Source organism: Anolis carolinensis, unplaced genomic scaffold (genome assembly GCF_035594765.1).
Source record: "Anolis carolinensis isolate JA03-04 unplaced genomic scaffold, rAnoCar3.1.pri scaffold_7, whole genome shotgun sequence".
Taxonomy (NCBI): domain Eukaryota; kingdom Metazoa; phylum Chordata; class Lepidosauria; order Squamata; family Dactyloidae; genus Anolis; species Anolis carolinensis.
Window position 1 is genome coordinate 4555023 of NW_026943818.1, and position 27809 is coordinate 4582831.

At 44.0% G+C, this 27809-nt stretch overlaps 1 protein-coding gene across 3 annotated transcripts in view; it reads left to right on the forward strand.

The window, feature by feature from the left end:
- brinp1 (BMP/retinoic acid inducible neural specific 1) overlaps positions 1–27809 on the forward strand; it is a 111573-nt gene that overhangs the window by 80304 nt on the left and 3460 nt on the right. For all 3 annotated transcript variants that reach the window (XM_062959686.1, XM_062959689.1, XM_062959688.1), the window contains exons 4-7: positions 479–648; positions 8396–8501; positions 14336–14572; positions 16248–16470. In XM_062959686.1, coding sequence (XP_062815756.1) covers positions 479–648; positions 8396–8501; positions 14336–14572; positions 16248–16470 — 736 coding nt within the window. The remainder of the gene's footprint in view (positions 1–478; positions 649–8395; positions 8502–14335; positions 14573–16247; positions 16471–27809) is intronic.

Here is a 27809-nt window from a genome sequence, read left to right on the forward strand (position 1 = left end):
GTAATATTTTTTCTGGAAAGGGGGCGGCAGGCCAAATAAGTTTGGGAACCACTGGTCTAAATCTTTATTGGGACTCCAAACTAGAATAGGGCTGGGCTGTGATGCAGCTGGTTAGTAGCCAGCTGCGATAACTCACTACTGATGTGGAAGTCATGAGATCAAAGTTCGGGTCAGATTGAGTTCCCAACCATTAATGTCCTAGCTCATTGTTGACCTAAGCGTCTTGAAAGACAGTTGTATCGGTCGAGTAGAAAATTTAGGTATCGCTTCTAATTGGGAATACCATGAGGATTCAAGCCAAAGGTAGAATCATAGAAGCTTAAAGTTGGAAAGGGCTGAAGAACGATCCTACCCAATGTGCAAGAATACACAACCAAAGCCCTTTCAACAGAGAATATAAGTAATTTGTTTCACAGTTTGGACATAAGCAATTTTTGCAGGATGGTGACATCTCCTTCCTTCTTTCCTTCTTTTCTAGGAGAGGAAGCATTGACCATGTACATGGACAAAAGCCGGCTTGATCGAAAGTCAGGCAATGCAACCCAAAGCGTTGAGTCCCTTCACCAGCTCGCCTCCTCTTATTTCGTGGACCGGGATGGAACCATGAGACGTCTCCATGAGATCCAAATCTCAACGGGAGCAATCAAGGTAAGTCATGGATTGTGTGCATTTCCATACGTCTTGGAATGGGAAAAGAGAGAGTAAAGATTATGATGATGATGATGATGATGATGATGATGATGATGATGATGACGATGGTGGTGGTCATGGTGGTGGTGGTGATGATGATGATGAAGTGGGGCGACACAAAAGTTTGAGAGGCAATTCAGTATATAATGGAGGGATTCGGTGATGCTACAGGGTTCCAAGCTCCTTTGAGAGGCATCTTCCAATGTTTTCTCATATGTGGGAGACTTTCTGTGTAACGTGGGAACAAAAAGTTCGAAAACCATACATTCTAAATACAATAGAGTCTCACTTATCCAAGACTCACTTATCCAAGGTTCTGGATTATCCAAGGCATTTTTGTAGTCAATATTTTCAGTATATCATGATATTTTGGGTCTAAATTCATAAATACAGTAATCACAACATAACATTACTGCGTATTGAACTACTTCTGTCAAATTTGTTGTATAACATGATGTTTTGGATCCTTAATTTGTAAAATCATAACCTAATTTGATGTTTAATAGGCTTTTCCTTAATCCCTCCTTGTTATCCAAGATGTTTGCTTATCCAAGGTTCTGCCGGCCTGTTTAGCTTGGATAAGTGAGACTCTACTGTAATGTTTTGGTAGTTTGTAGACTTTGGGGGAATGAATCCACACCATGCCCAACCTTCGACATAGAAAGAAGTTTAAGCAATTTAACCTGAACCTCACACATGCTTACCAGTATCAATTCAATAGTGAGCCATAGGAGTTGGAGGGACAAATGGTCCCAAGAGTCATGGTAGTAATGGAAGTGATGCAGAGGCGGGAACGATTTTGTACCTGTGCAGGAGAACGTGGTGTGTAGTGTTCCCATTGTTGAACGGTGTTCCCATTCAGCCTTTTGTGAGCTGAGCTTTCTTTCGAAAGTCTTTTCACCGGCTGTCCAGTGTGTGAGCAACACGAGGCTACAATACCACTGGACAAAAGGCTCTGAGATACGAAGCAGTCAGGGACACAAGATAGGTTCTGGGGAGGGCAGACAAAAGAGACAAGAATGGACCCTCAGACAAAAGAGAGAGACCTTTTTCCATCATTGAAAAGCAATCTTCTGGTACGAGTGGAAGTGTGAGGGGATTCGTATTCTCCCAGCAATTGGCTGGTGAAGCTGTCACAGGGAGCAATTTCCGAAAAGGTTTGCCCTCCATCATCACGTTGGGTGTCAACAGGGCAGGTCCTCTTTCTTTGCCACATTTAAGATGGGAAGCCTCCTGTCAGATTGTCAGCTCACCACAGCCGCTCCTGAATGAACACACGAGACTCTCTGTGATATCACCAGAAACTTTACTGCAGGAAACATGAACATCAGAAAAGCCAAGAATGGGAGGCTCCGGCTAACCATCCTTTATATACCCTCCCCCTCATTTGAAAAGTCTCTTCCCGCTCAGCAAAACCCCGCGCAGATTCCCCGCCAAGTCCAGCAGCCGTTTCTTCTCCGAGTCCTGAGACGCAGGTGTCTTATCAATGTCAGTGACCCTGAAACTCAGAGCCACATCCAGGCTCTAGTAGCAGGGTTCTGACATGGCGTCCTCCTCCCCTTCGTCCTGGAAGGAAAAGATTTAACACAACTATTGTTCTCCGCTGTCCAGAGTTCCTTTATACTTTTTTAACAGGCTGCAATGGAATACCGGGTGTACCTTTCCTAGGTCCTTGGGTAGCCTCAGCCGATATGTCACTTCGTTTATTCTTTTCGCTACCCTGAACGGCCCTATATAGCGTGGAGCCAATTTCTTGGATGGGAACCCCAATTTCAGGTTTTTTGTGCTCAGCCAAACCAGATCTCCTTCGCCCAATTTGTCCCCCTCTCGGCGCCTACGATCTGCAAAGAGCTTGTACTTCTTTTGTGTTTCCCGCAATGCCTCCACCACGTTCTGCCACCCTTGCTTAATTTTAGCCGGCCATTCCTTGTCGGTCTGGCCCTCTCCTTCCTTCCACTCGGGTAGCCTGGGGAAAGGTGCTACCTCCTGTCCGTATACTATTTCGAATGGGGCACGACCTGTGGCCGAATGTATGGCCCCGTTAAAAGCCATCTCAGCAAACGGTAGAAGGTCCGCCCAATCGTCCTGTCTATAATTGGTGTACATCCTCAAGAATTGGCACAGTGTCTGTTGGGTACGTTCGACCCCCCCGTTGGTCGCGGGATGAAAGGCTGAGCTCAGGTTCCTTTCTGCTCCTAACAGCTGTAAGAATTTTCCCCAAAATTTTGCAGTGAATTGGACTCCCCGGTCGCTAATTATTTTGTCGGGGCACCCATGTAGGCGATACACATGCTTTACATACAAATCCGCGAGCTTTTCAGCCGAGGGGAGCTTTGGCAGGGCCACAAAGTGCGCCTGTTTTGAGAATAGGTCCAATATTGTCCAAATGTATCTGTGGCCTCTGCTAGGGGGTAGTTCGCCTACAAAATCCATTGCCACGCATTCCCATGGCCTCATGGGCTCCACCACCTTCTGCAATAGCCCCTGGGGCTTCCCAGGTGGTGTTTTGCCCTCTGCACATAATTCACACTGCGTGACGTACCCCCTGGCATCTTTCCTCATTCCGGGCTACCAGCATTGTTTGGCCAACAGTTTAATAGTCCGGGTGGGACCTAGATGACCTGCACCCTTGTTATCGTGGCATTTCCTTAACATTTCTTGTCTCAAACATTCAGGAATATACAATTTCTTATTAACAAACACCAAATCCCCACACAGTTCTCCCTGTTCTTTGTTCGTTTGTAACCATTCGTCCATTCCATATGCTCGCTTCAACGCTTCCTCCCATATTTCTCCTCCCCCCGTGGAAATGGCAGTACGTTTGTTATCTTTGGCCGCTTGTGCTCGAGTCAGTACTGCCAGGCCCCATTGCTTATCTAGGAAAAGACTCCCCTCAGATTCCTGAATTCCTCCCCCGTGCTGAGGCATCCGAGAGAGAGCGTCAGCGAGTATGTTGTGTTTCCCCTGGAAGAACTTGAGTTTAAAATCAAAACGGCTGAAATATTGGGCCCATCTAATCTGCTTCGCTGATAGTTTGCGAGGGGATCTCAAATATTGTAAATTTTTATGATCAGACCACACCTCAAACGGTGTTCCACTCCCTTCCAGAAGGTGTCTCCAGCACTCTAGTGCTTTCAGAATCGCTAAGGCTTCCCTCTCCCAAATCGGCCAGTTTTTTTCTGTATCGCTAAACTTTTTCGACAGATAGCCACATGGCTTCAGGTTCCCCCCCTCGTCTCTCTGCAGCAGGACTGCCCCATATGCCCGGTCTGACGCATCGCAATGTATTACAAAGGTCTTAGATATATCAGGGTGCTGTAGGACGGGCTCCTCAGTAAAACATTTTTTTTAGGGCTTCGAAAGCTTCCTGGCATTCTATTGTCCAGGTCAGTTTGGCCCCAGGGGCCTTCACTTTGGCTGTTTCTCCCCTGCCTTTAGTCTTTAACAAATCAGTTAATGGCAAAGTGAGGCACGCAAAGTCCTTGATAAATGTTCTATAGAAGTTTGCGAATCCCAGGAAGGATTGCAGCTGCTTCCGTGTTCTGGGGGCTTCCCACCCCTTTACGTCTTCCACCTTCGCAGGGTCCATCGCCACTCCCTGGGAGGAAATCCTATACCCCAGAAAGTCTATCTGGTCTTTATTGAACTCGCACTTGGCAAGTTTCGCATACAGCTTCGCTTCCCTCAACTTTTGGAGGACTTCCCTGACTAGTTCTACGTGTTGCTCCTTGGTCCGAGACATTATCAATATATCATCTAAAAAAACAAAAACTCCCTTGTACAATAATGAATGCAACACTTCGTTGATTAATTGCATGAACGCGGCCCCTCCCCCGCATAAACCGAATGGGAGCACACAATAATTGAATAATCCGAATGCGCAGGAGAAGGCCGTCTTCCACCTGTCCTCTGGTTTGATCTGCAATTTATGGTAAGCCTCAATTAAATCCAGTTTAGTGAATATCTGTCCCTCCGATAACTGGGCGATCAAGTCCTTCACTAAGGGTAGAGGGTATTTATTTACAGTACTGATTGCATTCAGGCCTCTGTAATCAATGCAGAGCCTCAGCGTTTGGTCCTTTTTCCGCCTAAACAACACAGGTGCCCCTAAAGGGGAATTCGAAGGTTCTATGAAACCCCTCGCTAGGTTTTTATCAATGTACTTTCTCAGTTCCTCCTTTTCCCTAGCCGACATCGGGTATATCTTTGCCTTGGGAAGCTCTGCTCCTGGGACTAGCTCTATTTTCACTTCAACTCTCCGCTTCGGTGGGAAATTGTCTGCTTCCTTCTCGTCAAACACGTCCACAAAATCCCGATACTCTGGGGGTAATTTATCTGCCAGTTCTGCTATTCTGATAGAGTCTTCCTCCCCCCTTTTCCCCGGCTCCCTCTCGACTTCCTGGCTCCCTTCTTCCAAACTCATCCCGAAAATCATGCTCTTATCCTCCCAGTTGATTTGCGGGTTGGCCTGCCCCAGCCACGGCATGCCTAGTATAACATTATAATTGGCGATTTGTGATATCACAAATGACACCTTTCCTTCCCAACTCCCTATCTTACACTTTACATCTTCGGCACTGTGCCTAGCTAGCGATCCTGATGCTGTGGATCCGTCCAACTGCGAAAATGCTATTGGGGATTCTAGGCTCGTTCTTTCGCATCCCAATCCCTCGGCTAATTCAGGGGAAATTATGTTCCTGGAACATCCACAATCCACAAACGCTTTGCAGGTTGCTTGTTTGCTGCCATTTTCAAGCTGAATGGGGACCACTATCATAGCTTTGTCCTGACTTACCAACCCCCCCGAGTGGTGCCTCATCGGTGATTCTTCCTCGGCGCGTTTTCCTGCCACGGCTCTTGGTTTGGGCGGGCCTCCGCCTTCCCCTTTTCTCTGCCAGCACTCGGCAGCCCTGTGGCCCAACCGGCCGCACACGAAGCAGCCACTCCTGCTGGTGCTCCCGTTCCCTGTCGGCTCCGCTCTCCTCCCGGCTGGGGCTGATCCCTCCTTCCGGCTCCCCTCTTTCATCTGCGGCCGTTGCTGTAGCCCTCCTCGGTGCCTCCTCGCCTGGGCCAGCGATGTCTCGACGCGCCCCGCCAGCTGAATCCATCCGCGCAGTGTGTCAGGCTCATCACGGTGCACAGCCCAGGAGAGGATCTCCCGCCTGAGCCCTTCTTTGAAGAGTTCCATCTTTGTCACTGCAGACCATTCCGGCACCTTTTCGGCGAGGCATTGGAATTCCTCTGCATACTCAGATACCGACCTCTGCCCCTGGGAGACGGTCTTCAACTTCTCCCTCGCCCGGATCTGCTCCAATGGATCTCGGAAACGGGTCTCCAGGGCCCCCATAAGCGTCGGACTGACCCCAGACATGGGTCGCGCCGCGCGTGCAGCTGAACGTACCAGCTAGCCGCTCCCCTCTTCAACACTGCACCAATGGCCCGGATCCGGCTGGATTCCGTTCTAAAAGTGTGAGCATTGTCCTCCATATAGCCCCTCACCGTGGTAAGGAAAAAATCCAGTTCAGAGGACTCTCCCCCAAACTCGATCCTTAGTTCCTCTCGTCTCGGTAGGGGTCCCTGTGGCGGCAATCCCCAATCCTCCGCCCGTCGCAAGCCCCCTTGCGGACCGGTGGGCCCCGCTGCTGTTTCTCTTGGCCCTGTGCCATGCCCGGCATTCGCCAGGGGCACCAGGGTCTCAGCTGGGAGCGTAGCCGGGATTCTCGGAGGCTTTTCCCCTTCGTCGTCACTCTCCTCCACCCGCGTCAGGCTAGTGCGGGTCTTGGGCCGGGCGCCGGGCTCCTTTCGCATTTCCCTTCCCTTCGGTGCTGGGAGGTCTGCAAAGCCCTGGCTGCTTCCCACGCTCATGTCCCACATTGAGCCAGCCCGAAGTTCCCTTCCTCTCTCTGGCTCCGCCAAAAATGCCAGGCGCTCCATCGCCCTCGACATTACTGCCAGGGTGGTCTCCATCGCCGACATCCTCTCCTCCAGAAACACCATCCTTTGTGGGGCTGGGGAAGGTAAATCTTCCTCTCCTCCGGTGCTGTCTCCCCGCACCACTCCACGCCTCTGGGTTACCCCATTCGGCTGGGCATAAGCGGTGGATGACGCCAGGGCCGCCAGCTGGTGGAACTCAGCGTCCGGCTCGGGAGTGGCCCTTCCCGACCTTCCTCCTCCTGCGCCCAAGAGCTCCTCATCCTCCACTTGCATGTTGCACCTCACCGCTACAGCGGGATGGTGTCCGTATTCTTGGCTTAGTGTCAGCTCACCACAGCCGCTCCTGAATGAACACACGAGACTCTCTGTGATATCACCAGAAACTTTACTGCAGGAAACATGAACATCAGAAAAGCCAAGAATGGGAGGCTCCGGCTAACCATCCTTTATATACCCTCCCCCTCATTTGAAAAGTCTCTTCCCGCTCAGCAAAACCCCGCGCAGATTCCCCGCCAAGTCCAGCAGCCGTTTCTTCTCCGAGTCCTGAGACGCAGGTGTCTTATCAATGTCAGTGACCCTGAAACTCAGAGCCACATCCAGGCTCTAGTAGCAGGGTTCTGACATCAGATAATCAAAAACTTTCTAATTTTTGCCTGGAAGATGGGAAATAATAGAGCTGCCGTAGAGAACAGAGACTTGAGAGTGGGATGGTGAGACAAGTGATGCCCCAGATGTCCAATCAAAGAAATAATTGAAGAAATATGGAATCATACACTTTTCTTCACTCAAAGCTTCATTGAGATATTTGTGAAGTATGTATACTGGAGAACTACTAACATGAAGACCAAATGTGACCCATAGTTGTCCTCCTTCTGGGCGATAGAGGCCTCTGGAGAGCTGTGATTAATTTCTCCATATTGAGTCAGACTAATAGACCATTTAATTTGTAATGCCAACACTAATTTGGTGCCGCTAAGATCATGGTTCTCAACCGGTGGGTCCCCAGGTGTTTTGGCCTACAACTCCTAGAAATCCCAGCCTTTAAGACCATGGTTCTCAACCGGTGGGTCCCCAGGTGTTTTGGCTTATAACTCCTAGAAATCCCAGCCAGTTTACCAGCTCTTAGGATTTCTGGGAGTTGAAGGCCAAAACATCTGGGGACCCACAGGTTGAGAACCACTGCTCTAAGATGTTTTGTACTACAATTCCCATCAACTCCAGGCAGTTTGTCCAATGGTCAAGAACATTAAGAGTTTTAGTCTGAGCAAACTGGAGGACAATGACCTGTGATGAATGAGCACCCTTATTAAATATTACGAGGGTTATCCAGAAAGTAGATTACGTTTTGGAATTAAAAATGAACAAAGTATAGGAGAAAACATTTACCATATGCAGTTGAAAGCCACACCCAAATACAACTTCTCAATATAGTCGCCATTCAAATCTAGGCACTTATCATAGTGATAACCCTCATATTTGGCGTTTGAAACCATTACAAGGGAGATACCAGACACTGAATCATCTTGGTACAAGTGTTTGCTACAACACTAAACAATTGTCACCTTTTATGCTATTCTATCATCTGGTGCTTTTCCTGTTGCTTCTCCAAAGTTGGGTTTGAACCACTTGGAATGTAACATTGCTTTGGGATGGCCTTCTTCTGATCATTCCTGATCCATCCCATTCCTATGAACTTTCTTGTTTTTCTGTTGTCTTCCAATATCACAGAAAGGTATTGCTTCTGACTTTGCTTCACTTCCAACCTCTGTAGGTAACCGAAACACGGACAGGCCCCTTGGGTTGTAACAGTTATGACAATCTGGACTCTGTGAGTTCCGTCCTTCTGCAAAGCACTGAGAGTAAACTCCATCTTCAAGGTAAGAAACAAGGGATAGCTTTGGTTTGCAAGCAAAGGGGTTGAAGAACAAAACCGGCTCCATTGATCCTCTGGATTTTCATGTAATTGCTATGGACAGAGAGTAAATAGTGTATGTACGTTGGTGTATGTCTGTACGTGGGATACTATGGCCTCCTAAAAACAGTAAAATGAGGTCTTTTCTAAATGAGAGAGAAATAATCTTTCCAAAAGAAACTACCACTGTATAGAACGCAATGTGGTGGGTTGAGGAATCACCTGGTGCACTGGTGTTCATTGCAGAGGTCCCCAGGCTCTACACCAGACCAAAGTGTTATCTCAAGTAGCATTGGTGAGATAGACCTCTTTCTGAGGTCTTGGGAGGTGTCACCATTGAGAAGAGAAAAGTCTTGTCTTGTATGGGTGGATGGAATAGCATTGTGGTTCTGGTGTTGTCGCCATTGAGGCCAATTCCCTGCTTTTGGCATCATCCTTCCAGGTCTTTGCCAGCTGAGCCCAGTCAAAGCTGTGGTTTCAGGAACATTGCTCTTTTCCCCAAACTGACCTCTGAGCCATTACAGATTGCCAGTTCGTGACAGTGGCTTGTATGTGGCTTCTGATCAGATCAAAGACGACAAAGTCAGAATCCATTACCTGCGGCCTTGAGAATGATTCTTAATTGTACCTTGCGAGGCAGCTGGAGAGGAGAGGCAAAGAACGTAGCTAATTATTCAAAGACCCACCTTCTAAATTGCAGTGTGTGTATGTGTGTGAGTTAGGGGAGATGAGACACAGCTTTCAAGGTTATGGCATAGAAAACCATAAGTTCCTCCAAAATGGAGTAACATTTGTGACACCTGTCCCCATTAGGCTGACTGATACCAAGTCAGAGTATGAGGTCCATGTAGAATAGACTCAGTAAAAGCTAGTCTTTCTGATATCTGAACTCGGGTTGGGGAATGTTGTTGTTGAACTGCAGGACTACATGTGTCCCATCCTTGCTTCAATTCAAGGTGGACAACTGTTAGGAGTCTGTATTGGTCCTTGTGAAGAATCTGGAGTCCCATGGGGAGATAGGGCAGGTTATATTATTATTATTATTATTATTATTATTATTATTATTATTATTATTATTATTATATACACAACAAGATTAGCACACAGCAAACAAGATCACACTGCTGGCATTTGTATTGGATCAGTAAGAAACAGAACTTGTCTCCTTGTCTTGGAGAGTGTGTGTGGTGTGCAAGTCTAGAAAGTGCTCGTGTCTGCTTGCAGCCGAGCGCCTCTCCTCTAGAGTATAGAAACAGATGAGAAGCCTTCTTAAAGCCTGCAGCTGAGTGCCTCTCCTCTAGAGTATAGAAACAGATAAGAAGCCTTCTTAAAGCACATGCCTGCCTGCAGCTGAGCGCCTCTCCTCTAGAGTATAGAAACAGATAAGAGGCCTTCTTAAAGCACATGCCTGCCTGCAGCTGAGCACCTCTCCTCTAGAGTATAGAAACAGATAAGAAACCTTCTTAAAACACATGTCTGCCTGCAGTTGAACACCTAGAGTATAGAAACAGATAAGTAGCCTCCTTAAAGCACACGCCTGCCTGCAGCTGAGCGCCTCTCCTCTAGAGTATAGAAACAGATAAGAAGCCTTCTTAAAACACATGCCTGCCTGCAGCTGAGCGTCTCTCCTCTAGAATAAAACTGCTTCATTGCCTGAAATGACGGGAATGGGAGCCTGGATTGGGTCCCCCACTGAAGCCGGGACATGAAACGGGTCAGGGTTTCCCCAGATTGCATAAGCCTAATATATATATGTGTATTCCTGTGTATGTAATGTATCTATGAAAGAGAAGCTACTAAAGCTTCCAAGTGTCGAATAAGAACGACAAGTGCTAGTAGTTTCTTTTCCTCGAAAGAAAACAACCAGGACCTAGATTCCAGGGCCACTCCTCCTTCTTTCAGTCTCTGTCCCCAAATATTCATCTTGACTGCAGTGCTGCAGTTATTCTGCCTGACAGCTGCCACTACTCCCCTCTCGCTCAAGAATTAGGTCAGACGAAACTGGGTGATGCACAGCCAACGGGCAGAGCGTTCTAAGCCGGACCAGAGGTCCAGAAGAGTGTGGTCTGTTTTGTGCCTGTCTGCATTTTTTGAAAGCAACCCAGCCACGATGAATGTTATCGACATTGGGACAGGCAACCAAAGCTTTCCCTCACCTCTGAATAAGATTGCTGGGATTTCAGACAGTCATGCGATTCTGCAGTGAATGCCAATCTATTGTCACAATGCTAATCAAGGTGGTCAATTGCAACATTCACAAGAGACAAGAGTTCTTTCTCCCACCCTGGACATCATTCCACAGATATAAAAACCTCACTTGCCTAGTTTCCAACAGACCTCACAACCTCTGAGCAGTGCCGGTCCAACAATTAGGCGAATTACGCGGTCGCTTGGGGCGCAAAACATACTGGGCGTAGTCGAGACTGCTTTTTCTGTTGATTTCTTGTAAAACATTATGTTTTGGTGCTTAATTTGTAAAATATTAATGTAATTTGATGTTTAATAGGCTTTTCCTTAATCCCTCATTATTTATTTTATTTATTTATTTGCGACATTTATATCCCGCCCTTCTCACCCCGAAGGGGACTCAGGGCGGTTTACAAGTATATATACATACAATATATTGTATTATACGACTATATTGCAATATTATTAGTAATATTGCATGTAATATAAATATACAATTATAATAGTGAATTATAATTATTATTACATTGTATTACATCATAATGTCATTATTAATATTACGTGTATATACAATATATTATAATATTAGTATAGTATAATATTATTATATCATTAAATTGATACATGAGACATGGTGGAAAGATGTCTTCCTGGCCCCACCTTCTTCATTCTGCTCATTCAGATACATGGAAGAGTTCAGACTAAACCCTATAATAGTAATATACTATTATAATTGTGTATTGTGTGTTGCATGTGGTATTGCTAGTGGTGTTGCGGCGTGGTGGTATATGATGCATATGTTGTGCTGTACTTATTATCCAACATTTTCGCTTTTCCAATGCTTTTATTATTCAGTGATTGGTTTTGGGGGGGGGGCCAAAATTCTGTTCGCCTACACTTGAAAAATACCTAGAGCCGGCTCTGCCTCTGAGGATATCTGCCATAGATGTGGGTGAAACGTCAAGAGAGAATGCTTTTGGAACATGGCCATACAGCCTGGAAAACTCAAAGCAACCCAATACTGTTGCCTTAGGAAGACACTTCATGTTGCTACTGAGATCTCATGGAGCAAAATATCTTGGGTTAGCCTTCATATAATAGTAAGCGTCCATAAACACACGTATATACCCTACAGAAGTAGGGCATGGATGGGACCACCGCTGTGTCCTTTTTTCTTCCCTGTGGATTCTGCCTTCCTTTATCCTTCCACTCCAGTGAGCTGTCAGCATTAGATAAGCACAGTCCAGAACTGCAGCAGCACAAGCAGATGGGCAATTGACCTGCCCACCTTCGTTGTGCCATGTTTCAACGGAACTGCTGGAGCTTTGGGATCCTCGATCTGCCAGTCTGAAATCCCACATCTCAACAGCATAGCCAGATGAGAGCAGGTTGGGGTTCTCAGCAAGGAACGTTGTCCCTTTGCTCCCTGCCACAGTCGTCCTCTTGTGCATTGGAAAGCGAGTCTGACAGGCAGAACTTATCAGGTACACAGAAACAGCTGGGAATACTCCATGGGCCTCGGGCTTTCCGATGCAAAGCCGCAGATATGGGTACAGGGAGAAAAACAGAACTCGCTGTGCTTTTTCTCCAAGCTTTGCAAAACCGTGGCACATGGGAAAGGGAGACCAAGTCTCCCTTTGTTGACCTTGAAAATCCCACCTTCGCTACCACTTCTCAATCCGTGATGCAAGTGGAAGTGACAAAACCAGGGCAGCTGTGTTCACTTTTGCATTCATTCAGGCCTCGCTGCATGCTGGGAAAGCCCCGTGGCTGTTCACACTTGCCTTACAGTGCGGAAGAACAGGATTGCCTTCTTGGCAGACGTGGATCCCATCCTTTCCCACAGTCTGCGTGCCCTCACCCTCCCGACTCTGCATTTTAGTCCAGACTTGAAAAGAAGGATTCGGGTTTCCTTAAATTATGTTCAGCACCTTGGATAGCCCCTCCCAAGTTCAGACCGAGACCCAGAATGAAAAAATATGGAGTAATAAAATGGCACTGGAAATGGAATAAAATGGCACTGGAAATGAAAAAAAAAGTTAGGGTGGGAGCACAGAAGAGGAAATATACCCCTGATAATTCGACATAGGTATAGGTTTATTTATGTATTTATTTACTACATTTATATCCCGCTCTTCTCACCCCGGAGGGGACTCAGAGCGGCTTACAAATCAAATGTACATACAATATATTATTAGCATAGCACAATATAAGCATTAAATTACTATAATGTACTATATCATTATATGGTAATATTATTAGTAATATTACATTTAATATGTAATATATAATTAATATCATTATATTGTATTATTAGTAGTATAATATTGTATTCCATTATAATATTATTATCAATATTATATGTAAATAATATATATATATGTGTGTGTGCATATACAATTAGCATTTTTTGTGTGTCAGGAGCAACCGGAGTTGCTTCTGGAGTGAGAGAATTGGCCGTCTGCAAGGACGTTGCCCATCCTTGTGGGAGGTTTCTTTCATGTCCCCACATTGAGCTGGAGCTGATAGAGGGAGCTCATCCGCGCTCTCCCTGGATGGGATTCGAACCTGGCAGCCTTCAGGTCAGCAACCTTCAGGTCAGCAACCCAACCTTCAAGTCACAAGGCTTTTATCCCCTAGGCCACTGGAGGCTCCACAAATTAGCATTGAGCAACCCTTACCCGAAAATCCGAAATCCTCCAAAATTTGAAGTGGTTCAGATTGGTGATATAATGACAACTTTCCTTTCTGATGTGCAGACTTGTGCAAAGGTATAAAATTATCTTTCAGATAGAACCACAATGAAGCATACAGGAATGTTGTGTTTAGACTTACCTAGCTCTGTCTCTGCAAGAGATCTCATTCTGTATGATAGTAGTTCTCAACCTGTGGTCCGTGGACTACCAGTAGTCCCCAAGAACTAAAATATGGTCCATCGCCTCACTGTTAGTTACTACACTGTTGCAACAAGAGTGACTGTTCTCACAAAACCCTCTTATAGTGCCAAGGCAGCGGGAATGTTGGGAGGGGAGAGGATGACTATATATGAAAGGCACGACAACAGGCCTCCTGACTGCTGCTTCTCCTCCTCCTCCCTTCCCTTGAGCAGAGCAGTTCCATGTGGCACCTGGAAGCGGGGAGAACCTTGGTGTCTTCGTTTTTTAGGCTGACTACCCACAAAAGGCGTAACAACAGGCCTCCTGACTGCTGCTTCTCCTCCTCTATCCCCCTGAGCAGAGCCATTTCATATGGCACCTGGATGTCTAAGTGTCTTCGTTTTTAGACCTGTTCCTGGGCTTATTTGGGGAGCTGATTTAGAAAATTGCATTGCATAGATCACATCAGTTTTAGATTATTAAATATGGTTTTCTGTGGGCGAGCAGATGGCAACTACTGAGTGGCATATGTTCTGTATCAGAAACTAGAAATGTCAAGGTGCCGGACTTTTTCCCTGAATAGTTCATAATTTCCAATCGCTCCTTTAAAATTTAGATTGAACGTCAAAATGGAATCACCACCCTATTGGTATGGAACATGCCAGCCACTATTAAATACATTGTAGACTGTAGAGTTTATTTTTGTTGTTTCCTTCTCTCCCTGTTTCATCTCTAGGTCTCCAGGTCATCTTCCCTCAGTACTTACAAGAGAAATTTGTGCAGTCGGCATTGAGTTACATCATGTGCAATGGAGAGGGAGAATATATTTGCCAAGACAGCCAGTGCGGTTGCCAGTGTGCCGAAGAATTCCCACAGTGTAATTGTCCCATCACCGACATTCAGATCATGGAGTACACGTTGGCCAACATGGCAAAGTCTTGGACGGAGGCGTACAAAGATCTAGAGAACTCAGGTAATGATGGGAGAAGGAGGGAAAGAGCCTCCTGTAACATCCTAGTGTTGTCTACCATTATAATCTGACTTTTTTAAATTGAGGAAGTATGGAATTAAACCTGGAAGGAGTGCAATATCTACTCGTCCATTTCTGATGCCTAGCTGAACATGTATAGGATTGAATCACAGCAGTTGAAAAGTCCCAGAACTCCCTAATGCCAGTGCAGAAGGACTATGGGAAGTGTCCTCTAAAAGAAACTGGAGGGTCATTGTTGACCATCCCCTTCTACGGTTCTGGCCCAATCTACTTGTCCGAACGTATCTCCTCCTATGAGCCAGGAAGATCCCTGAGGTCATCTGGAGAGGCCCTGCTCTCGGTCCCGCCTGCCACACAAGCGCGGCTGGTGGGAACGAGGGACAGGGCCTTCTCGGTGGTGGCTCCCCGGCTATGGAACACCCTCCCCAGAGATATACGGCAAGCCCCAACCCTTTTGAGTTTTAGAAAAGCCTTAAAAACATGGCTTTGTGCCCAGGCTTTTAATAAATAAATGATAAAGACGACCCAGATTGTTATATGGATAAAGTTGGAGGATATTGGACGAACGGATTTTAAACACGTTTATGTTTTATATTTTATACTGTATTTAATTGGTTGTATTTTTTATATGTTGTTGTTTTTAATGATGTATCGGCATCGAATTGTTGCCAATTGTACGCCGCCCTGAGTCCCTCCGGGTGAGAAGGGCGGGATAGAAATATTTGAAATAAATAAATAAATAAATACATATATACATGTAAATATATGATTAGAGTTGACTCAACGTATAGTTTGCCTGAAGCAAAGGACAAGGTGGTGCCCAACTATTGTGGCAAGTCTAGAAGTCAACTGAAAGGAAATTGGAACTTATATCAACACTAGCTGTACCCGGCCACGCGTTGCTGTGGCAAAGTGGTGGTGGTATTGGTTAAAAATTGTTGTGGATTTTTTTGTATTTTTTTAATTAATTTTATTGTAACTTATCTTTTTTATTTATTATATTTTATTATTTTGTTGTATTGTTTTTAGTTATTTTGTTATTATAGTATTTTATTGTATTAATTTTTTAGTGTTTTTAATTATTTTAGTGTTTGTTATTATTTTTATTGTATTATTTGTATTTATTTTATTTTTTATTCTTTTATTGACACTGGGCTGAGTGGGTTGTTAGGAGACCAAGTGGGCGGAGCTTAGCCTTCTAACTGGCAGCAATTGGATAAAAACAATTATTTCTCTCCCTCTAATTAGGACTTTATTTTTCTTTTCTTTTTGTTGTCGGAACCTAGGGGCAAGGATGGTGGGTTGTGCTGCCAAATTTCTAGGTTCTGGGGCTTGTACTTTTGTTGTTTAGTGGGAGGAACGAACACCATTACTCCTTTATATATATAGACTAGAGACAAGGCATCAGATTAGCTGGTGAAGTGCAGGATAAACCATATGTCACACCAAAGTTTGTCCTCCAAGAGAAATAATGGACAATGACTCAGAAAAAAATGGCATCCTCCCCAGAATTTTCTACTTGTAGTACTTTCATCTAACAATAGAGTCTGTTAAAAGCAAAATGAAACAAGCATCAGAAAGGAAGGAGTCCATATTGCTCTCCTCTTCTCCGGCCAAAGAATCTCCACTTGACTGTGTGTATATTTATGTTTTCTAGATGAATTTAAATCTTTCATGAAAAGGCTACCTAGCAACCATTTTCTGACCATTGGAAGCATCCACCAGCACTGGGGGAACGATTGGGACCTTCAGAACCGGTACAAACTCCTACAGAGTGCCATGGAGATCCAGCGCCAGAAGATCCAACGCACTGCCCGCAAACTTTTCGGCCTCAGCATCCGCTGTCGACACAACCCTAACCACCAGCTGCCTCGAGAAAGGTATCGGCATCCTTCATTTAGCTGTCCTCATGTGAGTCTGTGATTGTAGTGACACAAGGTCACGATGAAGATAACTTATAAGCAACCTTCATGTCACGGAGATGCTGAAATCACTCTTGAGTTTCAGCCATGGTCCTGAATGACACTACGTTGCCTAGTCTTTGGCCTACATCCAGTTGTGTATTCCAACTATGGTGGACCTACTGAATCAAAGGAGAAATGGAAAGTCAACATGAACATAAATTAATAATACCAGGGCTATCCAGAAAGTAGATTACGTTTTGGAATTAAAAATGAACAAAGTATAGGAGAAAACATTTACCATATGCAGTTGAAAGCCAGACACAAATACCACTTCTCAACATAGTCCCCATTGAAATCTAGGCACTTCTCATAGTGATAAAAGAGTTTGGAAAGTCCTTCCCCACCAAACTTTGCTGCTTGGCTTGCATCCTCAACCAATTGAGTCTAACTCTTCCCGCAGCTGCGCATGTGCATGCGCCCAACTTTCCCCCACGCTCGTCCTGGATCGCTCTTCTGTTTTGCAAATGCTTGCAAGGACCGTTTTTGGGGACAGGAAAGATGTGCTTCTTGCAAAACCTTAGAGGAGTTGTTGGGAATCATCCTGGACTACTCAAGTCTAAGTGTAGTTAGATAGATGATAGATTGAGGGAATCCTTTCCCTGTTTCCAAAGCATGCCTAGACAGGCTTTACTGTGTTTCACTCTCTCCTGTTTAAGTCACATCCCTTACTTTGAAGTTAGTAGAAATGTGAACCTTTAGGGACACTAACTTCCCATTGGTCAGAATGTTTTTTATGACCCCAATAAACTGGACCATGAGGTTGGAACCATTTTGGTTCACTCTTCTCCCTTTGTTCTTCAAGCTAACAAGAAGCACCTCGCCATCTCTCCTGGCAAGATGTAACTATTTAGATGTTTGTTATTTTTCCTTTCTTATTTTTCCTTAGAGACCAATCTAGAGTAGACTAGACAGCTCCCAAGCCTTTCTATCTACAATGGAATTCTTTTTACCTGAATAAATACTTTTTGAACTTTTACTGAGACTCTGCAGTCCATTGCAAACCTAAATGGTCAAAGGCTTCTTTTTGCTCGCCCCGTGTAAGTAACTTGCATTTGAAAGCTTTGCTTTTGCTACTCTGCTGATTTTGGTGGAATCTCCCCCAGGGAGGGTTAAATTGAGTCTAACCGCTCAGAGATTACCACAACAGGAGCAATCCAGGACGAGCGTGGGGGAAAGTTGAACACATGCACATGCGCAGCTGCCTGGTCAAGGACGCAAGGCAAGCGGCAAAGTTTGGTGGGGAAGGACTTTCCAAGCTCATTTATCGCTATGAGAAGTGCCTCGATTTCAATGGGGACTATGTTGAGAAGTGGTATTTGGGTCTGATATGAGAAAGAAAGACAATCCCAGATCTCTAGCCAAGAAGGGTTTTCTAGGCCACTTTCTTTGCTTTCTCGCACTCTCGTCTTGTTCCCTTCCCAGGGAACCCCTCCCTCTGCCCCATTAGCTAGAAATGCAGAATGACAAACACGAGGGAAAAATGCTAATATGCCTGGTGGTGTTGACTTAAACAGTTCAGGCACATCACTCATTTAAAAACTCAGCTGCCATCATGCATTTTGTCCCATCTCACCCAGATTTGATAGCATTCGCCAGAGACTGTCTTTCTGCTTCGGTGGCTTCACTCCCCCCGCCCTGCGTTCTTTCCCCCAAATAGAAGTGGAATGCTAAAGACATATTTATCTAAAAGCTTTGGAGTATGCTTGACTGGAGAGATGCTAGGTGCCTCCTCCAAAAGCTCTTATTTCTAAGCTGATGAATCAAAAATAATATATGCGTGTTTTTGCTTCATCCTCATCTTGTCTTCACAGAGCCAGCTTTGTTAAGAGTAAGAGTAGGCAAAGAGTGCTGGACTACAACTCTCATCAACCTTGGCAAGCAGAGATACTGTATATACTTGAGTATAAGCCTAGTTTTTCAGCCCTTTTTTAGGACTGAAAAAAAAATATCCTCGGCTTATACTTGGGTGAGGGTCCTGGTGGGCTTATACTCAAGTATATCTGGTATATTTATTATTTTTCTCTATTATTATTGGTATTGTTACATTTATTATTTTACTCTATTATTGTTACTTTTACATTTATTTTACTCTATTTTTATTATTATTAATACATTTATTATTTTACTCTATTTGTTATTACATTTATTATTTTACTGAATATTATTATTATTATTATTATTATTATTATTATTATTATTATTATTATTATTATTAGGGTATATACTCGAGTATAAGCCGACCGAATATAAGCCAAGGCACCTAATTTTATCACAAAAAACTGGGAAAACATTGACTCAAGTATAAGCCGAGAGAGGTACATTTCAGAAATAAAAATAGAAACCAATAAAATTACATTAATCGAGGCATCTGTAGGTTAAATATTTTTGAATATTTACATAAAACTCTAAGATAAGACTGTCTGATTAAATCATTATTCTCATCTTCAATGTAAATGCACTTATGTATCCTTTTAATCATAATAGAGTAAAATAATAAATGTATTATTAATAATAAAAATAGAGTAAAATAAATGTAATACTAACAATAATAATAGAGTAAAATAATAAATGTAATAATACCAATAAAAATAAAAATAATAAATGTATCATATATACTCACTAGCCAGGACCCTCACTCGAGTATAAGCCAAGAGGGGCTTTATCAGTCCTAAAAAAGGGCTGAAAAACTAGGCTTATACTCGAGTATATACAGTACCTTTATTATTTCATTCTATTATTATTCAAAGGATACATAAGCACATTTACATTGAAGAAGATGAAAATAATGATTTAATCAGATTTGAACAGTCATATCTTAAATTACAGTTTGATGTAAAGATTCAAAAACATTTAAACTACTGATGCCTCAGTTAATGTAATTTTATTGGTATCTTGGCTTATGCTGGAGTCAATGTTTTGCCAGTTTTTTGTGGTAAAATTAGGTGCCTCGGCTTATATTCGGGTTGGCTTATATTCGAGTATATACGGTATATTAGGAGTTGCAGTTCAGCAGCAATTCAAGCTTTCTGCCAACACATTGGTAAATCCCATTGGTTTAATACAGTGGTTCTTAACCTTTTCTTTACCAGGGAGCACTTTGACCAGGGACCACATCAGTTCTAATTTCTGATACAGAACATATGCCATCTAGTAGTTGCAATCTGCTTGCCCACAGAAAACCATATTTAATAATCTAGAGCTGATGTGGTCTATCCAGTGCAATTTTCTGAATCAGCACCCCAAGTAACCCTAGGAACAGGCCTAAAAATGGAGTCTCCTGCTGCCTTGTTATTAGCAATGCTTCTTAAGGCCCATTAAACCTCACAAGTAACCCCAGGAACAGGCCTAAAAACGGAGTCTCCTGCTGCCTTGTTATTAGCAATGCTTCTTAAGGCCCATTAAACCTCACAAGTAACACCAGGAACAGGCCTAAAAACGGAGTCTCCTGCTGCCTTGTTATTAGCAATGCTTTTTAAGGCCCATTCAACCTCACAAGTAACCCCAGGAACAGGCCTAAAAACAGAGTCTCCTGCTGCCTTGTTATTAGCGATGCTTCTTAAGGCCCATTAAACCTCACAAGTAACCCCAGGAACAGGCCTAAAAACGGAGACACTAAGAAGAATATATATTTTGGTCAGGCTGTGTTATTATCTGTAGTAGTAACGGTGAGGCCGTGGACCATATTTTAGTTCTTGAGGACCACAGGTTGGGAACCACTACCATAGAGTAAGAATGGGACAGACTCATCAACCTTTCAGAACAAGAGGAGCAGGACAACCCATGGTCTAAATGTTAGTTAGTTCCAACTAGGGGAGACCCACTGAATCAATGATTTGCTATGTCAACATTGAGGTGGTTTTCATCCCAGGACAGAGCAAGCACAAGTTAAGGATGAACCTCTAGCATAGGCATGGGCAAACTTGGGCCCTCCAGGTGTTTTGGACCACAACTCCCACAATTCCTAACAGCCTACCGGCTGTTAGGAATTGTGGGAGTTGCAGTCCAAAACACCTGGAGGGCCGAAGTTTGCCCATGCCTACCGTAGCAGATAGTAATTGAATGTTGTCTGTCTCTGCAGCTGTCTCCTGAAGAAATCCAGAGTGAACTTCATTTCCTCTCCTCCTAAACACATGTCCAGTTCTCCAATATCTGCCACATGTCCAGCATGATTTCACTGAATGTCCCTTGAACAAAATTAGACCCAGAATGGACCCATACTGGGGCAATTTTGGCCGTGCGAAAGCCCCGACCGAGAAAGCAGCACTTAATATGTGCCGCCGACTTTGAAAAGATGGAGTGGTTATATTAACAGCGGGACGCTCTCTGTCCCGTTCACAAAAAGGTCTAATCGAAATAGCATGTTCTATATTCAATTATAGCCTGAAGGAACGTGCTGACACTCAGCTGCCCTTCTGAAAATGAAGCAGAATAGAGCCAGATGCGGAAAGTTGTGTTCAGTCAACGTGGTTGACGCACAAAGGTGGGAGTCCATTTTCTCCCACCGCTGATTACTCTGACTCAATTTGTTTTTGAAACAAGCAGAGCAAACGAAGTTAGTACAAGTAAAAAGAGAGGTGACTCAAGTCATAATAGAATCCCACATCAAATCGGCTCCTCCTCCTCTTCTTCTCGGATGGTGATATATTGTTTGCCTCAGGGTGGGCTACTCAACTTCAGAGAGTGATAGATTTAAGACCTTTGATCTGGCAGAGCGATTTATGGGGTGGCAATGGAAGGGTGATTGTTTCTGCTGAAATGTGGGGGCCCGCTAATGAAAATAGATGAGAAAATGGCAAATGGCAGCATGAGTCAAGTCAGATCCAATTTTTCCAAACAACCAGGATCGAAATTATTGCTGAATTCAACTAGGACTAAGCCTGCCCAGCATTTTCCTTTACTTCTCTTTTGACTACTTCACTGAGAATAAAATAGTGTTTGCCCACAAGTCGTCCTGTAAGCCGTTCTGCTGCTTGGGGACAGTGAATGCAAAACATACAACTACTGTGTTGTCGAAGGCTTTCATGGCCGGAATTTGTTGTGCATTTTCCAGGCTGTACATACCTCACAACCTCTGAGGATGCCTGTCATGCTCAGTCTCTGACTTGCTCAGAAATAGTTCCTTGTCTCTCCTGGCTAACCTCTGGAATTGTGCATTTAATTGGGCAGATCTCCCCTTATCGCCGTTTCCTTTCGCCTTCCTTCTTTCTTGGGCTACTTCTAGTGTCTCAACAGACAACTGTCTTGCCTTCTTGGTTTTCTTTTTCTTTGGGACGTACTTTGTTGCTGCCTCCTGAACAATGTTGTGGACTTCTGTCCATAGTTCTTCTGGGACTCTATTTATTAAATCTATTCTTCACCTCCACTGCATATTCACTGGGAATATTTGTGAGATCATATCTAATTGGTCTGTGTATTTTCCCCATTCTCTTTAGTCTGATTCTAAATTTTGTAATAAGAAGTTCATGATCTGAACTACAGTCAGCTCCAGGTCTTGTTTTCACCGACTGGATGGATGTCCGCCACCTTTGGCTGCAAAGGATGTAGTCAATCTGATTTCGGTGTTGACCATCTGGTGAAGTCCATGTGTAAAGCCGTTTTTTAGGTTGTTGGAAGAGAGTGTTTATTATGCACATTGAGTTTTCCTGGCAAAATTCTATCAGCCTACATCCCGCTTCATTTTGTTGTCCCAGACCATGCTTGCCTGTGATCCCGGTTATCATTTGACTGCCCACCTTAGCATTCCAATCTCCTGTAATGAGAATAATGTCTCTTTTTGGTGTGTTATCCACTAAGTGCTTAAGATCCTCATAGAACTTATCTAATTCTGCTTCTTCAGCAGCTGTGGTTGGGGCGTATGTTTGGATCACTGTGATGTTAAATGGCTTGCCTTTAACTCGAATTGAGACCATTCTATCATTTTTTGGGTTGTATCCAATCACTGCTTTCGCAACTTTATTATTAACTATGAAGGCTGCTCTGTTTCTTCTGTGTTCCTCTTGTCCACAGTAGTAGATCTGGTGGTCATCTTTTGTGAAGTGGCCCATTCCAGTCCATTTCAGTTCACTGACTCGCAGAATGTCTATCTTTAATCTTGACATCTCACCAATAACCACGTCCAGTTTGCCCTGGCTCATAGATCTTACATTCCAGGTTCCTATAGTGTGTTGCCTGTCATAGATGCGGGCAAATACGTCGGGAGAAAATGCTTCTGAAACATGATAATACAACCCAGAAAATGCACAACAACCCATACAACTACTGATTTTTTTATTGTGCCAGAAGCAGCTTGAGTTCATACTGCAGAGAATCGGCCATCTACAGAGACGTTGCCCAAGGGACGCCTGGATGTGTTACCATCTTGCTGGGAGGCTTCTCTCATGTCCGCACAAGCTAGAGCTGACAGACGGGAGCTCGCCCCATCTCACAGATTGTTCACACCGCAGCCCAACTTCAGAATTCTTTTTTCCTGACAGGAGCGACTTGAGAAACTGCAAGTCATCCCTAGTGTGAGAGAATTGGCTGTCTGTGAGGACGTTGCCCAGGGGACGCCTGGATGTTTTTGTTAGAGATGTCATGTCATCCTGCACTGCTCAAGTCTCTATTATTAGATTAATAAGCATAGAAATAGACTGAGGGACTTCTCTCTATATCCAATGCATGCCAGATAGACTTTACTGTTATTTCCTTCTTCCTGTCTTGTTTAGATCCACCCCATCCTTTGTTGACTTAGAAATGAGATCTCTCTTAGGGCTTGATGCAACTTCCTCAATTTAGTTTTGGAATTTTTATGGCCCTAGAGAAGAAAGGGTTAGGGCGCTTTTCCTGCTTTTGTTTCACAGAGAGGACGCATTTTGTCTCCTCTCGTAGCCAAAATGTAGCTATCTAGATTTCTTTATTATTTTTACCAGCCTACCTGTTTTAGACCAGCTTAGATAAGCTAGTTAGCTCCAAACCTTTTCTATCCATCAATTGATTTTTTTCACCTCAATAAATGTTTTTAAACTTTTAAGCTGACTTTGCGATCCTTTGCCATCCAGAAGATAAAGGCTTTCCTGAACTCGCTCCACGTAAGTTTCCTGCTCTTTTGGAAGAGATACTTCCACACACTGCTGTTTTTCCTGGGAATTTACCTCACAAAGAGGGTCATTTGAGCTTAACAGCTCGCAGATTCCCAACAGTTTTTACTATCCCTGCATGGAGCTGGAGATGATAGTGGGAGCTCATCCTCGCTCTCCCTGGGTTGCAATCGAACTGGAAACCTTCAGGTCAGCAACCCAAGCTTCAAGTCATCAGTTGAGCCACTGGCATCTCCTTCAGAATGTGGTGGTGGCACAAACCCATAAATAATCAGAACTATGAGTGTGAAACCGGTAAGAGTGAACGGACAGCTTTCTTGTGTGAGGCATCTTCCATGGCTGACATTTGCAAAGCTTCTCTGATGTCTTGGTTGTTGTGTGTCTTGAAGTCATTTCTGACTTAGCTTCACCTTTGGATTGTCCTATCATAGGGTTTCCTTGGCAAGATTTGGTTGGAGAATATTGCCTTTGCCATCTATGAAGCCGAGAAGAGCATGATATGCCCAACGGGTCTCCATAACCGAGTGGGGATTCTAACCCTGGTCCCCAGAGTCATAGTCCGACACTCGAACCATTGACACCATAATGGAAATGTCTTTCCTGTCTTATTCCCAATTCCCTAGACTTTGAGGATGCTCTCTCAGGAAAGAGGCATTCCATCCTGCCAGATTAGTTTTTCTGATCTTCCACATGAGAGTCTGAGCGAGAGACAGGGAGAGCTTGTAAAATATTCCCTTTGCCTTCAGCTAAATGTGCACTAGTAAACCGTTCTTGGCAGAGAATAGGCGGTGGAATCTGCAGTGTTAGCCATTGTTGATATAGCTTTGTTGCTGGGCTTGTTCTGCTAAACAGTATTTATAGATCCCAGTGTTTTTTCCCTCTCTTGCAACCCCTCCCCAGTTCTGTCTGACTCCTTTTAACTTGCCGAGAAGTGGCAAGAGACATTCTCAGCTTTGGAATGAGCAAGATGTGCTAATCGTCCTTTCTCGCTTTCAAAACTATGGCAAGCACGCAACCGCTGACTTGTTTTCTTGTGCGTTGTCACTGTTGTTGTTGCTTCCTTCTCTCTTGCCCTCCTTCTGAGTCCCATTAGACATTTTGAAAACCAGACTGGAAAAATCATGGGAGTTGCCTTCTATCTGGAAATGTACAACCTCATTGTGAAAGACCAGGCAGATCCAGAATAGGTCTCCACAGTCACTTACAGATCCACAACAATGACTCTAGCCTTGGAAGACAATCAGACTCAGCCACAAGGGATCGCCCATAGTACTCCATAGAGCAGTGGTTCCCAACCTTTTTTGTCCAGGGACCACCTGACCAGGGATCACTTTGACCAGGGACCACTTCGACCAGGGATCACTTCAACCAGGGACCACTTTGACCAGGGACCACTTTGACCAGGGCCTACTCTGACCAGGGACTACTTGGACCATGGACCACTTTGACCGGGGACCACTTTGACCAGGGATCTCTTTGACCATGGACCACTCTGACCAGGGATCTCTTTGACCATGGACCACTCTGACCATGGACCACTTTGACCAGGGACCACTCTCCAACATTAGTACCAAAAGGGTTATCAATCAGTTTTTGGTCAACTTTAGATTTGGTTTGGTTATCTGTTGTGCTCATTCAGAAAATTGCATTGAATAGACTACATCAGCTCTAGTTTCTGATACAGAACATATGCCATCCAGTAGTCACCATCTGCTCGCCCACAGAAAACCATATTTAATCATCTAGAGCTGATGTGGTGTATTCAATGCAATGTTCTGAATCAGCGCCCCAAATAACCCCAGGAACGGGCCTAAAAACGAAGACACCAAGAAAACATTGTTTTGCTTGGGCTGTGTTATTAACTGTAGTAGTAATGGTGAGACCGCAGCCCATATTTTAGACCACAGATTGGGAACCACTGCCATAGAGCAAAAATGGGACAGACTCATCAGCCTATCAGAACAAGAGGAGCAGGGCAACCCATGGTCTAAATCAGGGATCCACAAACCTTTTAAGTGGAGGGCCGCTTCACAGTCCCTCAGACTGTTGGGGGGCTGGACTATGACGAAATAGTCCAAAATCAGGATTGTTGTTGTTGTGTCTAAAGTTTAGGACAGAGGCCAGGTCAATGACCTTGGAGGGCCGCATCTGGCCCATGGGCCTTAGTTTGGGGACCCCTGATCTAGACGATCTCATAAGACCATATGTAAGCAAAGAGACTCCCAAAGACCATCTAGATGGTCTCATAACACCATAGGTAAGGAAAGGGACCCTCAAAGACCATCTAGATCAGGGGTCCCCAAACTAAGGCCCGGGGGCCGGATGCGGCCCTCCAAGGTCATTTACCTGGCCCCCGCCCTCAGTTTTATAATATAATATTTTATATCATTTTAAATAATATAATATATTGTATATACATATAATATTGATAATAATATTATAATGTTATACAATATAATACTAATAATAATACCATATAATAATTATTATTATATGTTGTCGAAGGCTTTCATGGCCGGGATCACAGGGTTGTTGTATGTCTTTCGGGTTGTGTGGTCATGTTCCAGAAGTATTCTCTCCTGACGTTTCACCCACATCTATGGCAGGCATCCTCAGAGGTTGTGAGGTATGGATAAACTAGGTAAGGAAAGGAAAGAATATATATCTGTGGAGAGTCCAGGGTGTGGCAAGAGTCCTTTGTCACTGGGAAGCCAGCATTAATGTTTAAGTTAATCACCCTAATTAGCATTGGAAAGGTTTTGTCTCTTGCCTGGGGGCATTATTATTAATTATTATTAATTATATGTTATATATTACATATAGTATTACAGTATAGTGGTATAGTTCAATATAGTAATGTATAATGCTAATATTGTGCTATGCTAATAATATAATATATTGTATGTACATACAGCTTCTCTGAGTCCCCTTCGGGGTAAGAAGGGTGGGATATAAATGTAGTAAATAAATGTAGTAAGTAAATAAATAAATAATGTTAGACTTAGGCTCACCCAAATTCTGAAATGACTTGAAGGCACACAACAACAACAACAACAACAACAACAACAACAACCCTAATTAACTTGACTATCTCATTGGCCAGTAGCAGGCCCACACTTTCCATTGAAATCCTGATAGGTTTATGTTGGTTAAGATTGTTTTCATTTTAAAATATTGTATTGTTCTTTCATTGTTGTTGTTGTTGTTGTTGTTTTGCACTACAAATAAGACATGTGCAGTGTGCATAGGAATTTGTTCGTTTTTTGTTTTTTTTTTCAAATGATAATTCGGCCCCTCAACAGTCTGAAGGATTTGCTTTAAAGGTTTGAGGAACCCTGATCTAGATGATCTCACAAGGCTATCAGAAGACCACAGATAAGGAAAGGGACCTTCAAAGACCATCTAGATGGTTTCATAAGACCATAGGTAAGGAAAGGGGCCCTCAAAGGCCATCTAGACATTCTCATAAGACCATAGGTAAGGAAAGGGACCCTTAAAGGCCATCTAGATGATCTCATAGGACCATAGGTAAGGAAAGTGATCTCCAAAAGCCATCTAGATGGTCTCATAAGGCCATAGCTAAACAAAGAGACCTCCAAAGACCAGGTAGACTTAGGTCAATCCTAAGTTTAAAGTTTTGGACAGGGGCCAGGTCAATGACCTTGATCCAGCCCACGGGCCTTAGTTTGGGGACCCCTGGTCTAAATGTTGGGCAGATCCACTGAATCAATGATTTGCTATGTCAACATTTAAGAGTTGGCCCATATTTCTTGTGCCATGTGCATCTTCCCTCTGTGTTGCGAAAGATGTACGAATTGTGGACACAATGACATGCAAGATAGTTCTTAGTTGTCAGAGGATAAAACACAGTATATTGAAGTGTCAGCTCCAAACTATGGGTTCAACTGAAGTGAGAATTATAAGAGACACCAACAGCTTGGCTGTGAAGGAAACAGGTGGACATGTTTCTGGATCTAACCTAGACTAGGAAGAACATCAGACTACAAACGCTACAATGTCTGTTCCTCCCTTAGTTAGAAGCATTGATGGATACCCAAAACTCTGATGTCAAAGCCAATAGTGAGGAGAGGAGCTCAGAATCAAAGGATACATTGAAAGCACAGTTGAGTAGTTATGTACCAGATGTCCATTTGCACAAGTGTACAGTGACCATATCCA